The 15,928-nt window shown below is 34.5% G+C and overlaps 1 protein-coding gene across 1 annotated transcript; it reads left to right on the plus strand.

Moving 5' to 3' along the window:
• The first annotated feature begins 10,744 nt into the window (after window positions 1-10,744).
• LOC112501628 lies at window positions 10,745-12,308 on the plus strand. The gene has a single exon (XM_025105315.1). It carries the CDS (start codon window positions 10,758-10,760, stop codon window positions 11,952-11,954), a length of 1,197 nt encoding a protein of 398 aa, XP_024961083.1. The 5' UTR covers window positions 10,745-10,757; the 3' UTR covers window positions 11,955-12,308.
• Window positions 12,309-15,928: the final 3,620 nt, after the last annotated feature.

Raw genomic sequence — 15,928 nt, forward strand, 5'->3', positions numbered from 1 at the left:
TTTATATAGATTTAAGCTTGGTATTAGCTTGGTTTAAAATATGGCAAAACAAGGTATGAGCAGTTCTAGAAAAATGAAATCAGTGACCAATACAACTTGCAAGCGACTTAGGTCGCAAAGAAGTCGCATTCCTTATTGTTTTATGATTTTTTTCAATATTCTTTCGTTTTGTTTTGGGGTCAGTAGGGGTATCGATTAGAGCGTATTGGGTTCTTAAAAGTAGAGGATTGAGTTTAATTGCTTAGTTGTGATATGTGCTTAATTGACTCTGATTCAAGTGTTCGGTTTCCATCGTTTGTTTGGTTAAAGTTTAAATTCTTTGTTTGCCATCATCGGCGTGCGTTTTCTTTTCACCATTTTCGTGAAATACGTATATTATCAAATGGTTATTACTTTGATATAATGCCATATTGGTATGTTTGGATTATTACTTTTAAATGTGATGCACTATTTGTTACATATTGTTGAAAATTAACACATGTGGAAAAGATTTATTCTTGGGATATAGGGACTTACACAACAGAAGCCTGTGTGCCTTAGGAATGTAATGGTCCGCGCAGGTTGTATGTGTGTGTGTCTCTGTGTGTGTGTGTGTGTGTGTGTGTATATATATATATATAATATTGCCCAGGAATGCATTTTATGCGGTGGGCCATTACCGGCCGATATTGATTTCGATCTTATCGGAGTATGCGTGGTTTTTGAATGACGAATTTTGTGGATATTCTTCTAGGAAGGATGTAGTGCTTGCGGGCCTACTTTGTGACTAACATATTTAAATGTTTTTCGATTAACTGGATCGTGCCGAGGTGTCGGCTATATGTTTACTGATTTGAGAAGTTTTACATGAATTGGTTTTTTTTTTTTTTTGCAACTATTGCACTGACAAAGATTTCCTTACTAGACCATATGGTCTAACCTTCATTTTGTTTTTTTAAAATATGCATTTCAGAGCAGCAACGTGTAGAAGGTAAAGGAAAAGTATGTGATGATTTTATTTGAAGTTTCTTGTATGAAGCTTGTCAATGAATTTTATGAAGTCTACTTTTGATCTTTATGTTATGATGTTATACCTTTTAGTTTTATACCTTTTAGTATAAAAATATTGTTAGCAAAAAATTTGTAGTAGACTTTAGACAGTTGTATAATTTTATAGTTTGGGACCCAATGTGTATCTCCAGTGTGGTTGTTTGTATAAATTCCAAGTTATTTCTTACATGGAAATGTGGGTTGTTACATTTGGTAACTGTTGATTTACATGTGGAGCACATGATCCTTTTCTTGCTAAGATTTATCAAGTCAGAATTGGATCTCACAAAACAAGGAAGATTATTAGTAGCAACAGGAGTACGAGTTRAAACAGATTCAGATTTACTAACCCAAATGCTTTTAATTTTAGAAGAATAATTGGGTGATCCAATGACGTACCCTTGAAAATACTGATTAGAAGAACGAGAATAGTTCTTAGAAACAGTAGATTTAGGACTACTTGAATAACTGTTCGATTTGGAACAGTAATAAAAGTTGGTTTTACACTGAGAAGGAGAACCAGTTGAGCTTTGAGCACACGAAAAGTCTTTGACTTTTTGTAAAAGCTGGTCTCTTTCAGCAGTAACTAAATCAAATTTAATTTTAAGTTTAGTTCTCATCTTCATCTAAGTTTCAAGGTCTGTCTTTAGATCAGACAATTTGCTTGTAGTGTCCAAGAGTTTACCTTCTAACTCCTTCTGTAGCATTTCAAACTTTCTCTTCTGATTTATTAACTCTCGTTTCTCTTCATCTGAGCTACTCTTTTCATTCTCCAAAGCGATGTCAAGCCACTTTTTCTTATTTGCAAGCTCTTTAGCAATTGTTGTATACTTCTTTGAAGTATTTCTTTTCTCAAGGGCAAATTGCTTTTTCTCTTCGTCTAAAGCCTTCTRCTTTAGATCAATGCTTTCAGATAATTTCTGTAATTGACTCTGACAATCTTCAGAGATGTCTTTCTTTTCTTTATCATTCTTGGCTCGTTCCAAGATGATCAGCTGCTCAAAATCCGAGATTTGCTTTAAAAACATTTTTGCATTTAGCTCTAGATAGTTAATCCTTTTCTCGTAAGATATACGTTCAGTTCCAAATTTACTTTCTAGTTCAATCACTCTCTTCTTCTCTTTCTCAAGTTTCTTCCTCTCAACATTCATATCCTTTTCCGCTTCTAAAACCTTTTCTTTCTCTTTTTCCAATAACTTCCTTTCATTAATAACTTTCTTTTCAGCTTCATAAAGTTTTTCTGTAAGCTCTTCAGTCTCTTTAGTTTTCTTTTCTGGAAAATTCCTTACGACATTCAGTTCAAACTCTGTTTTATGAAGTTTATTGACTAAATCTTGTTTTATCTTGTTTGAACTTCTAATTTCATCATTTAACTCACTCCTTTCAGAATCCAAAATTTTCTCAAGTTTATTAATCTTATAATTCAAATCATTCTCAACTCTTTCCAATGCTGCTTTATGATCTTTTTGTAAACTTGCAATAAGTTCCACATTAGCATAATTCTCAGAAAACATGTTTATGTATTTGTCTTTATAATCCACTATACTCTTTTCCAGCATGAAAATCTGAGTTCTCAACACTTTATTCTCCTCCTCAAGAATATCTGTCATTTTAGACAAAAATAAGATTGATCAGATATAGGATCTAATGCAATGAAATCAAATAAAAGAAATCAAAGATACAGTTAAGCTAAAAACACACAAACAGAAAAACACAAAACAAAAACAGATAAACAGTGATCCAAAAATTAAAATCTTAAAAAAAAAACACAAAAATATACAAACCCAAGATATCTAATGTGCTTATGATTGAGTTACAACAAAACTGGACAAAAGGGTGTCTAAGGTTCACAGGAATTTGAACAAAAGATTTCTCTTTAACTCTCTAATTGCAAAGTTTTTCGACAATTGAATCCCCTTCTGTTGTAACCTTCTTACAAGCAATTACAATTGAATCTTCTATGCAGCTCAGAAAATCATTATGAAATCCAGGTATGAGTTAGGATATGCAGATGAAGGCATGCATTACTCTATACTCAAAACAGCAGGATTGGGAGGTGATGATCTAAAATCTGCTTCATATGCCAAGGTATCACCTGATATCTCTATCCAAACCCAAGCCTTGCAATGCTTCAAAACTGTCCTGTGAGAAATCAAAAGTACCTTCCAATCTTGTGTAATGAACACGCCTGCAGAAACAATACGTATATAATGAGTAATTTTGAAATCTGGAAAGACGAAGCAATAATTGTGAATCCCAAGTTGCTGTCGATTAAAGTAAGAAAGATTCAGCTACTTATGCTCCAGCAAAAAAATAAAGATCTCATCAAAGCTTCATGAAGTGCCTTTTTGGTAGCAATAAGTTCTGCTTTCAAGGCATTGACACAACAAACAGCAGCGTTTAGCAATTCCTCTTGCACAGACTGTTGATCAAACGGCCATTACAGCAGCACCTGTTGTTGTAACTCGCCCAAGAGTCAAAGTTGGACAGCTGCCATATAGAGATATTATTGTTTTGGCTCCTAAAAACACTCTTGTAGTTTATTGAGGAAAGCAATGCCTGTGTAGATACGTCCTTCCTTCTTTTCAAGGAGACAATTCTGTTTCATATAATGTTAAGCCACTGGAAGAACCAAAGGAAATCTACCTTATTGCTTAGACAGAAGTTCTTTACCACACTGGTGACTTTTAATCAGGCAACCATTTATCAACAAAGGGCTTTGGATATGAATGAGAGTGAACACGAGCTTTCTGTTCAGCAACTGGAATAGAATATTCTGTTGTGAAGCAGATAACAGATGCCTTAAATGATATTGAACTAGAACAGAAAATTGGGCATCATTAATAGAGTCAGTAGAAGAATGCTTTGTTGCTATCTGGCTTGGCACATTGCTGTTTCCCTCTACTCCAAATCATCAACAATCCAACTTTTCAAATATAGAAACTATTACACATACCAAGATGTTCTGGAACACATTGCTTGCAGAAAAATGGTATGAACTAGATGAAGAAATGCCTCCAACAGCAGCAACACAAGACTAAGACAGTGACCGATTAACCTCAAGCTGGTGCACGATGACTTCAATTCCGGATGAAACAAATACAACTGTATTTGAACCCGAGAGATCAAGAATGCTGTGCGATATATGAAGCTTTATATCAGATAGGGCGTCTTATGTTCGATTCAGATGAAGATGACAATCAGCTGTTCGCAATCCTTGTGCGATTGAATCCAAATCGAATAATCCTTTTGCCTTGTGAGCGATTTACACATCTGATTGAGAAAATCGAAAAACAAAAACACACTGCGATTTACAGTAATAGATGAAGATGGGGAATCTATTGTGCGATTTAGAAGCAAAAAGAATCGAGTGGTGAGCAATTTACTAAATCGGAGACCCTGTGCAATATAAGCGATTTAAACAAGCTGCTGTATGATTGAGAACTCCGATCAAAGTCCGGTCAAGGGTTGATCGAATTCGGACAGAATCCGCTCAAGAGGTGTACGATTTAGACTTGGAAAAAACAGATGAAAGTTGAGCGATAAACTAATCCGATCAAACCCTTCTTTGAGTGTGAGCGATTTATGTTGAAACCTTGAGTGAGTTATCCCTTGAACTACACGAGGAACTTGAAGTCCGGTCAAGAATCGTGCGATTTACCTGTTAATCCGATCAAACCTTAAGCGATTTGGAAATCTGATCGATAAAGAATATGAAATTGAGCGATTTAGGGGTCTGTTAAGCAAAATACTTTGGGTGAGCGATAAAAATGAAGATGTGGTATGGGCCAAAAACCAGATGGGCCTTGAGCTTTGCAGAAACATAAAAACAGAAAGAAAAAAAAAACTAAAAAGGATCAAAATACTAGAATTTAAAAAAAAAAAATAAGAACACGAAAATTTTAAAAAATCACAAAAAAATACCAGATCTTGAAATCAAGTAACCAAATCATAAATCTTTGTGAATAACAAAGATTCACAAAGTGATTCCGCACATTTTTATCATGGTATTAACACGAAAACACAAAAATTTAAAAAAAAATCGGATCAAAAACAAGAAAAAGATAAGAACATGAAGAAAAAAAAAAATTCCAGAAAATTATCTTCAAAAACTTTGGATTTCTTCTTCTGATTTCGTGCACACACTGCTCTGATACCAATTGTTGTTCCTAACAATGATCAATCTTCAATATAAATCTTCATAATCATGGCAGATTTGATATACAATCAAGAACACTTTGAGAGGAGGTTGAGAGAAAAAGTCAAACTTCAAAGATCTAATCAACTCTTCTATTATGTATATGAATATTACAAATGAGCTCATACCTACAATTACAAGAACTCACCCTATTTATAGGGTCAAACATTACATAAATGGTCAAAGTCAAACCTTACAAACAAAGTCAAACACGAATTCTATTTTAATTATAGACAATAGTAACTTTCAAGACGAATACAATTTTACACTGACTTTCAGTCCTAACATTCTCCCCTTTTGTATTCAGAATTGAAAGAATTTGCGCACATTGAATCTCGTTTGAACTTTGTCTTTTTACACTCTCTATGACTTTTTCAGAAACATCAAAACAATCTTCACTTGAAATCTTCAGACAATTATTTGTTGAGAAAGATCTTCTAACATTCTCCCCCTCGAATGTAGAACCGCGATGATCTTCTTTTTTTGACAATGTAGATCAGAAACAATAACAAACTTCAGAAACGATCTTCAGTAAACTGTTGTAAAATGGATCTTCACATTCAACGTCTCTCAGTCTTTTTAGCCTCGGAATAATCTTCGTAAACATCTCTAGTCGCACTCCTTTTGAGTCTTTTGCCAAATTTGAAGTTACTCCCCCTTGATCTTTACATCAGATTCCGCTTATAATATTCGAAAATGAATATTTCATTCATTATTATAGTAACAAAGACCAAGTTTAAGAGATTTAGGTAATCGATTTGATACCTAGACTTAAACTAGATGTTTTATTGAATATTAAGATGTCCTTGATGTTTTTAGAAACCGCGGGATACTAAATATATTGGGTTGAAAAAAGGATGCGTAAGGTAAATTCAAATTACATATGGTCGATGTATTTATGAGTTTACAGGTGCATGCTTGTACTCGAACACCTTATGGTTATGATTTTTTGGACATCTGATTATAGTTGCAAGTCCAGTTACATTTCAGTCTGCAGTTCATGCCACAAAAATGACATAATAAGAAAAGAATTGCCAATTGAGTGAAAGAGTCGGTGGGAAAAGAAAATGGGTCAGATTGCCAAATGAATTTAGAAGAGCAAAGTTTGCTAGATTTGACGATTGTCATAATCATGGATTTGTGAATGTTTTTGACGAGTATGATAAAGACTGAGGGGATAACGGATGTGGTGACAGGTACACTTTGGTAAACTTAGTATGTATCAAAGTGTTATTTAATTCTGGTACAAATGATTCTAATGTTACTCCCTTGTTATCGGGTATTCTCATGTAAAGCCTGTGTCTTTAGATTATGCTTTAGTATTTGAAACTGCCAATGGTAATCAGATTTTGGTTAATGAGGTATTTGTTGACGGTTATATACAGGTGGATGGGTATATAGTATTGTTTCAGTCGTTCTCTAATGCTATGAAATAATTTGATATTATAGGTGGGATGGATTCGCCAAATCATGCTAATATTATTTGTGATAAGAAGATAATTCTATTGATTTAACCGGTTAGTGGCCAGTTGTGATATATGGTTGTCATGGAAACCAACAGACCAGTTTAACTTCTATGTTAAAGGCTTGAAAATATGTAAAAAAAGGGTCTTAAAGTTTCTTAGCATATGTGATTATTGCATAAAAAGAAAAGGGAAAAATTACGAGTTTACCGATAGTCAATAATTTCCCAGAGGTCTTTTCAGATGACTTGATCAGTATTTCTCAGGGCAAACTGATTGAATTCATAATTTATTTGATACCAAATAATGGACTTGTAATTCATGGACCATATGGATTAGTTATGTCTGAAATGAAAGAGATGATGTCTCAATTGAAAATTTTATTCTATAAAAGTTTTATTAGCTACGATACGTCTTCGTGGGGTGCACTAATTTTGATTGTAAAGAAGAAAGACGGGTCGATAAGTGTGTGTATTAATTATCGAGAACTTGATAAACTAATTTTGAGGAACAAGTATCCGCTTCCGAAAATCAACAATCTTTTTCATCAATTATTTGGGGGTTAGTTATTTTTTGAAAATTTATTTACGATCGGGTTATCATCAACTTAAAGTTTAGGAAGATGTACCAAAAACTTCATTCTGTACCAAGTATGTGAATTATGAGTTTGAGTGATGTCGTTCGAGTTGACCAGAGCACCGACAACCATTAAAGTTATGGTGAATCAAGTACTTAATCAGTATTTTGTTAAGTTTGTAATTGTTTCATCGATGGTATTCTTATTTATTCTTACTCAAAAAAGGAGCATGTTAATTATCTCTAATTGGTGTTAGAATATTTGAAATAAGAATTTTTTTTTCCGCTAAACTGTTCGATTATGAGTTTTGGGTTACGACAAGCTCAATTTTTAGGATAGATTGTGTCAGAAAATCAAATTATTGAAGTTTACTAAAAGATTTCATTTGCAAGTTTGGTTTTGGGTTTAATACCAAGTATGAATCCTTTCTTTATTCTTTAGTGTGTGAAGTTTGAGTAGTTTTTGGGTTTGAGTTGAGTTTATGTTGGGATTTTATGAAGAAATTTGATTTTTTGGGATTGATTTTTAAGTTCCTTCAAAATAGTCAAATCTCTAGGTTAAAGTTGTAAATCATTTTGAAATTTAAGTTACAGTTTTATCCATTGTCAATTAGATATTTTTGTCTTTGGTCTGCTCCGGGTATTGGTAAAATGGATTCAACCCATTTATTTGATCATTTTATTGGTTTATTTCTCATGCTCGGTTCCAAAAAGATGTTTTATGAAGCTTGTTCAAATATTTTCACATTGATGGTGATGTTTAGAGTAAAACCCAGTTGAGGTTTTTGCAAGTTTTGCAGGCAAGATCAAAAATAGTCGACTCCAGTGAGTCTCATGACTTGGGTCACAGGCTAGATCGTGTAACTCCTTGTGTTTGGATCTTTCAGTTTTCTTTCGTGTTCATTTGGAAACGTAGTGTAAGCATAAATAACGTTTTGGCAAGTTTATAATTGTTTTGAAGTTTGGTATTATTTTTGTTGAGTTTTAATCTTTTGATGAAGTTTTTGAACCCCATTTATGTTAATTCATGAATTTGGATGTTGTAAAGGTTTTAAAAAGGCATTTTATGAGTTTGAATGATGAAGTTTTGAGAAAACCCTGGTTTAGAAAGGTGCAAAGTATAGTAAGATATCTGTTTTAGTGAAAAACAATCATAGGTTAATATGTTATGGAATGAAAATTTTGGAGATTCCACAAAAGAGTAATGAAAGAAGCTCATGAGTCCTGATATTTCATTCATTCGGATACTAATATGATGTACAGAGACCTTTGACAAATTTAGTATTAACCGAGTATGTAAAAGATATCACATGGTATGTGGACAAGATTTGATTTGTTATACGTTAAGGCGGAGCATCACGGAATCTACGGTAAACTGCAATCTCTAGATGATCCAGTTTAGAAATGAGACTATATTACCTTGATTTTGTCACAAAGTTATCGAGAACGTCAAAAGGTCTCGAGGTTATATGGGGTATTGTAGATCGACTATCTAATCTATTCATTTCTTACCGACTAAAGAAATGCGTTCGATAGAAAGGTTAGTAAATTTGTGTATCGATGAAACAGTAACTCCGTACGTGTATCGTAATTGATAACTTCAGATCAAGACATCAGACTCACTTTTATGCTCCGGAAGAATTTTCAAAGTAAAACAGTTAGTTGGAATGAGAAATTGTTCAGTTAATGGTAGATAAGATCGTTTAGATTTGTGAACAATTAAAGATGGTTCAGGACCGACTGAAAAGCTATGCCGACATTCGTTTAAACTGATAGAGTTTCTGGTTGGCAGTAGAGTGATGTTAAAGTATCACTATGAAAAATAATTGGGTAACAGGGGAAAGTTGAGTCTGTGGTATATTGAACCATTTTTGATCAATTATCTGGTTTACAGTTGCTCATAAATTTGGATATGAATATTGCAGTGAGGTTTGGGATTTGAGTTACACTCTCTTCATTTTCTAAGATCGCACGTTAGTTTCTTCTTTGTTACCTTCAAATTAGAAATTATTTAATGGGTTTTTGGTAATATATTTATGGGTTTTCAATCCAAATATTATGTGAAGTGAGAAGTCATTCTTTACCCGAGCCCGTTCCGATCCCTGATTTTTAACTTCTGGGGATGTCTGTCTCCATCTTGGATCCCCGATTTCGTTGGGAATCCCCTTCTCTGTCAGGACGAGCACACGAGGTTCTACAATGGAACGAGTTTCATTCTCATTCCTAAAAGTAAGAACAAAAATATTAGAAAGTAGAAGAAATAAATAAATTTGATATTGTCATAAAATAATTGATTGAAAAAGAAAAAACATAGAAATTTAAATTTATTTAAGGTTGTAATTATTCAGAAATATTAAATTTATTTTAAACTCCACAAAAGTGAAAACATTGAAAGAGGAAAAGGTAAATCTGATATTGTTCTTAATAGACATGAAACATGGGATTAAAAAATAAGTTATATGAGAAAATAAAAAACATTGTATTTAATTTAAATCTGAAAAATCTTAAATTCATATGAGAATAAGTGGTCGTTTACTAAACGCTTATCTGGTAAGTGCTTATTAGGTAATTATCCTTACCGGATGAATATGGTAAGGGTCACAGATCTTATCCGACAAGAGCAATGATAAAGATAAAAAGTCTTATTCGGTAAGTGAGGGTAATGACTTTTACCCGGGTAAGCGCTTACCGGGTAAATTGTTGAATACAATACCATTTTCATGTACAACAATTTTATCAGGTAAAATAAATTACAGTGTTGATTCATAACGGTAAGCACTTACCGGGTAAACATCTAGGTAAACATCTAGGTAAACGGCTCCTTAGGGGCCGTTTACTAAATGCTTACCCGGTAAGTGTTTATTGAGTAATTTTCTTTACAGGATGAACATGTCAATGATCAAAAATCTTACCCGGTAAAAACAATGATAAAGATGAAAAGTCTTACTCGGTAAGTAAAAATGATAATTCTTACCCGGATAAACGCTTACCGAATGAATTGTTGAATACAATACCATTTGATGTACTACAATCTTATCAGATAAAATAAATTATAATGTTGACTTATAACAATAAATACTTATCAGATAAACATCTAGGTAAATAACCCCTAAATAAAAAAAATCTTGATTGAAAAAAAAGAAAGAAAAAGATAATTAGTATAAAAAAATGTAGAATTAAATAATTGTTAAATTCATTGTTCCCGTGACAATATATAATCGATTCGAATGGACATAGTTAACTGTTAACCATATTTTTTTTAATAATCAGAGAGGGATAAATTGTTTATTTAAAACAACTTATATTTTTTATAATAATATTTATTAATTTATTATAATTTAAAATAGTTACTTCTTATTTCAAATCGATATAAACTTTTTATCCAAACAATTAAAATACTTCACGTCAGAATACTTCGATAATGTATTTCCTTATTTCTTGTAACAGAAAACAAAACCCTTATCCACACCACATGAACAACAATTCTTCAAATGAATTTACTCTGCAAATCCATCTCTCTCACTCTCAACCCCCCGTCTTCTCATCAACTTCCACCCTCTTCCTTCAATTTCACCACCACCACCACCACCACCTTCCGCAGATGTCGCTGCTCATTTATGTCGTCCGATCACCCCGCTTCCATGTCCGAAATCGACATGGTTCCGACCAAACAAGGATTTTTCATCGCCAAACCCAAAAAGGTGGTAATCTTGTGGGACCTTGACAACAAGCCTCCGCGCGGCCCTCCTTACGATGCCGCCATGGCTCTCAAGAACATTGCCAATCATTTCGGCCAAGTCGTTGAAGCCTCCGCCTATGCTAACCGACACGCCTTCATCCACCTTCCACACTGGGTCCTCGAGCAACGCCGTGATCAACGCCGTGTCGAGATTCTTGAGCGTAAGGGAGTTGCTACCCCTTCCGAACCATATATTTGCGGTGTCTGTGGCCGCAAATGTAAAACAAATTTAGACCTAAAGAAACACTTCAAACAGTTGCACGTCAGAGAAAGGGAGAAGAAGATGAACAGGATGAAGTCTTTGAAAGGGAAGAAACGACAGCGTTTCAAAGAGAGGTTTATCTCTGGGAATCATAAGTATGCCGAGGCTGCTAGAACCCTAGTTACCCCCAAAGTCGGATATGGATTGGCTGCGGAGCTCAGAAGGGCAGGGATTTTTGTTAAGACGGTGGAGGATAAGCCCCAGGCGGCGGATTGGGCATTAAAGAGGCAAATGCAGCACTCCATGAGTAGAGGAATTGATTGGTTGGTGTTGGTTTCCGATGATTCAGATTTCTCCGAGATGTTGAGAAAAGCCAGAGCTTCGAATTTGGGAACGGTGGTTGTGGGTGATTGGGACAGAGCATTAGGGAGGCAAGCAGATTTGTGGGTTCCATGGAATAGGGTTGAGAATGGGGAAATCACGGAGGAGGATTTGGTGCCCAGAAGTACAAGTGGTGAATTTGTGAATGATCTTAATGCTGGTGTTTGTGTATCCAATTTAGATGAACTGTTGGGGGAAAAGAGTGACTTTTATCAGTCCAAGATTTCAGTGTTTTCCGAAGGGGAAGATGAAGATGAAGTTGAAGATGAAGATGAAGATGAAGAGGATGTAATGGATGCAAGTGATTACTTATCAGATAGTGACGATGAGGAAGAAGATGATGAAGCTCTTGATTGGTACACCTGATATCTTGTAGATTTGGTTATTACATTCCGAGTTATAACAGAGATGACATTGTGTTATTATGAGGTGGATAACAGAGGGGAACCTATGGATTATGGTGGCATACTTCTGTGACATAAGAAAGTAGATAACCTTTGAAGAATGCAAGGATTAGTCATATTTGAATCACATACATTTTTTGGTTGGATGATTTCTTATTGATGTTTGCATTGAACATCTAATATTGTTTCCAAAAATAGTGAGCTGCTTCACACCTCTATGAATCTCTTGATAACTCCTTACTCCCCCAAATATGCTGTAATCAATGCTATAACTCTTTATTTTCAGATGAAGATTATCTTAACAAAAATTGTCTTACACATTACGAGTTTTTAAATATGCTTGTTGCTTTTATCTGGAGATCTTAATCTTTCTGTTTTATGGATCATAATTCCTCACTACGGAAGCCTTAACAGTTCTATTGCACAATTGTATGATCATATAGCTTTTTCTGCATTTGTTTTGCAGGGATGGTTCGTATGCTTGCATTTTTCATAATTGTATCTCTTTCTGTTCCTTTCTGGAAAATTACTTGTTAGATTGGATTTCAAAGGTGTTACCTTTAAATCAACATGTACTATGTGGAGATATGGTTGAATATTTTGTGATTAGTATAGATTTGTAAGATTGAAATGAACATTCTGTAGGTCAGCCACTAAAGAAAATATACATTCCATTGCATCAAGAAGCAAACCTGAAAATGATGAAAGGCCCTCTCTCTCTAGAAATTTCTCTCATTTTTTTTCGTTTTTTCTGGTTGTTTGATCTTCGATTCTTACACTTTGATTGTTCCTTTACACTTTCCAATCATGTAGGGGGTGAGATTTTTTCGTTTTTCCCATTTTTGGGTGGGTTTTTTAATTTTTTCTTTCTGCAATCGTCTTCTGTGTCTGATGTCTTTTTCTGCCCGTTTCTGATTCTGGAGTTGTGCTTTAGGATCCCTTGTGCATCCTATTTCTCCTCTTTCTTTGATTTCTATCCATGTTCTATGTTTTGATTCGATTTTTGGTTTTTGCCTGAAATTTGAACTTTGCTTGTTTTCTTCTTTTTTCGATCCTGTGGTCATGGGAAGGAGTTCTAAACCTGGATTTCATAGGAAATCCTTAAGCCAAATCTGATGAGAATGCTTGGACCTCTCCTTTGGTTGTGAAGAGTAGCACCCCTGGTCTGAAATTCGCTCCTCTGAGTGGTTCTGGTTAAATCAAAAGCTATGGATGAGGATTTTTTGGGTGTTGCTGAATCTGATTCGATCATTGGAACTTCTATGGATGAGGATGCTCTGAAGGTGGCTGTTGATTTGAAGATTCACGACACTATTATGGATCAGAGTGGTGAAGTTGGTGTTGTTCAAGAACAAGGTAACATAGTGGAATCTGGCTTATCTTCTTCTATTGAGGTTATTTCTTCTGAAACTCCTAGAATCCTTCTGATCAGGAATCTGTCCCTACTGGACCTGTTATTGGACCTTCTGCCATTGTTAATCCTGGTTTATCTGAGACTGCTGATCTGATTGAGACAAGTGATTTGGGTTATGATAAAAATGATTGTGCCTCTTTTTCTGATTTTGGATCTGTTCGTGATCTTAATCTTTCTGAGCAACTTGAGCATTTTGATTCTGATGTTTCTTCTTCGTCTGGTGAATTGAATCGAATTTCCCCTGTTCATTTGGGTATTATTAAAAAAAATATGAAGTCTACAATAGGATAAAGTTTAGGATTGTTTCTCTTGGTGATAATCCTGATCATGTGGAAACAATTGAAGCCTTCAAAAGAAAGTTAAAATGGTATCAGAACAGATTAGAACGAAGGAGATCATCTTCAGGTTTTGCGGATTTCAAGAATAGGTGATGTTCATCCTGTTACCCCTATTTTAAATTGTACTACTAATTCTGATTCAATTGATTGTGGGGTTTCTTTCTTGTGTTGGTCCTATTTTGAATTCAAACCTTGATGATGGCGAATTGAATCCTTCTGGTAATCTGGATGTTGTTGCTGATGGAGTTGTCAAAAATCTAGTTCAAAAAATTGAAGGAGATATCTCTAGTGTTCAGAATGATGTTTCTGATGTCTGCAAAGTGGATGAGGTTTCTGAATCTGTGGTTAATGAAGATGTTGGAGTTGATAGTTCTAATGTCACTGTGGCTGCTGTAAATGCTAATGGCAATTTCTCTTTGATGGCCGAAGGTTTGGTGGATTATGGTATTAATGAGGATGAAAAGTTGTCTGACTCAAAAGCTGATGTTAATGTGGTGGTTTCTGGTCCTTGTGTTTATTCTGCTCCTAATGTTGAAGTCATTGTACCCTCTTTCGATGAATTTGGTTGGGGAAATGTCTCAATTCCCAAGGATAATGTTTGATTCTGGAACGGCTAGTGTTTTGGAGGCTGCCCAAAATATGGATTTTGATGTCCCTCTTTCCAAGACTGGTTTTGAAAGTTCAAATGTTCTTGGTGGGAAATTGCATTTCAGAAAATCTTGTTTGAAACTAAGTCCGAAAGAAGTGAAAGTGTTCAATTTGAATAATGCTATTGCTAAGGTGAAAATGAAGAAAGCCCAATCCTTAAATTCATCTTCTTGTGGTCCAAGTAATAAAGTTCTGTTTAATTTGGCTAAGCGTGAATTAGTTGGTAAAATTGATAATGCTCTTACCAATGAGTTGGTCCAAGATCTCTCAAGCTAAGAATGTGATTCCTATGGATGTGGACTCTTCTATTCCTTCTCATCATGAGGTGAAATCTGTGCCTTCGGATCCTACTATTAACAAGAAGGATAAGTTTAAAGTTGGAAAGTGCTTGGATTAAACGGATCCTACTATTAACAAGAAGGATAAGTTTAAAGTTGGAAATGCTTGGATTAAAGATAAGGGTAATATTGTTGATAAAATTAAGGAGCAAAATTTGGATGAGGATGTTATTGTGAGATTTTTACCTCCCTCTCTCTTTTACCGGATGGAAGCTTTCTAGTTGATATTCCTGATGAAGTTGTTAAGAGAGGATGTTCGAAATATGCTTTTCATTTGTATGGTTATTTTGTGGGTATAAGTTTACCTTTTAGGGAGGTAGCGTATAATCTTTGAAGAATATGGAGAAATTTTGAATTGGATGATTTATCTTTGGTGAATGGTATTTGGCTTTTCAAATTCAAAAGTTGAGGAGGGTATGAGGAAAGTTCTTGAAAATGGCACTTGGCTTGTTAATGGGGTGCCTTTGTTTGTTAGAGAATGGTCTCCGGAGTTATTTTGGTCTAAACTCGAACCTAGTAAAGTTCCTCTTTGAATTAGCCTTCATGGGATTCCTTTTGAACTTTGGAACCGTGAGGGTATTAGTTACTTGGCTAGTGGTGTAGGTAAACCGATTATGCTTGATAAGTCACTAAGGAAAGATGCTTGAATAAATCCTGGAAAGTTTCATATGCTAGAGTTTTGGTTGAAGTGTATGCTAGTAGGGAGCCAGATGGTGTTAAAGCTAAGTGGGGAGGGTTTCCAATCACTATCATTCTTGTTTCTTATCAATGGAAACCTCGCTGTTGTGGACATTGTAAGGTGTTCGGTCACCACTTCAAAAACTGTGGGTGAAGACCAAAATCTGATGATAAGTTGGCTGCTTTAAAAGCCAAGGAAAATCTTGATGAGGGAAATCTAATGGTGGGGTTACATTGAAATCTGAATCTAAAGGCTTGGATGGGCAGAACAAATATGCCCATATGCACACATACATATTCCATACATACATAACACATGTATGTATAATATATCTTATGCATATGAATATATATATATATATATATATATATATATATATATTCATATGATATATATATATCATATGATATATATATATATCATGTATATCTATATACATATATATATATATATATATATATATATATATAAGCAATTAATACACAACTTCACATACTGGCATGTATCGATTTATCATGC

This window comes from Cynara cardunculus, unplaced genomic scaffold (genome assembly GCF_001531365.2).
Source record: "Cynara cardunculus var. scolymus isolate 2C unplaced genomic scaffold, CcrdV1 Un_Scaffold_347, whole genome shotgun sequence".
NCBI classification, from domain to species: domain Eukaryota; kingdom Viridiplantae; phylum Streptophyta; class Magnoliopsida; order Asterales; family Asteraceae; genus Cynara; species Cynara cardunculus.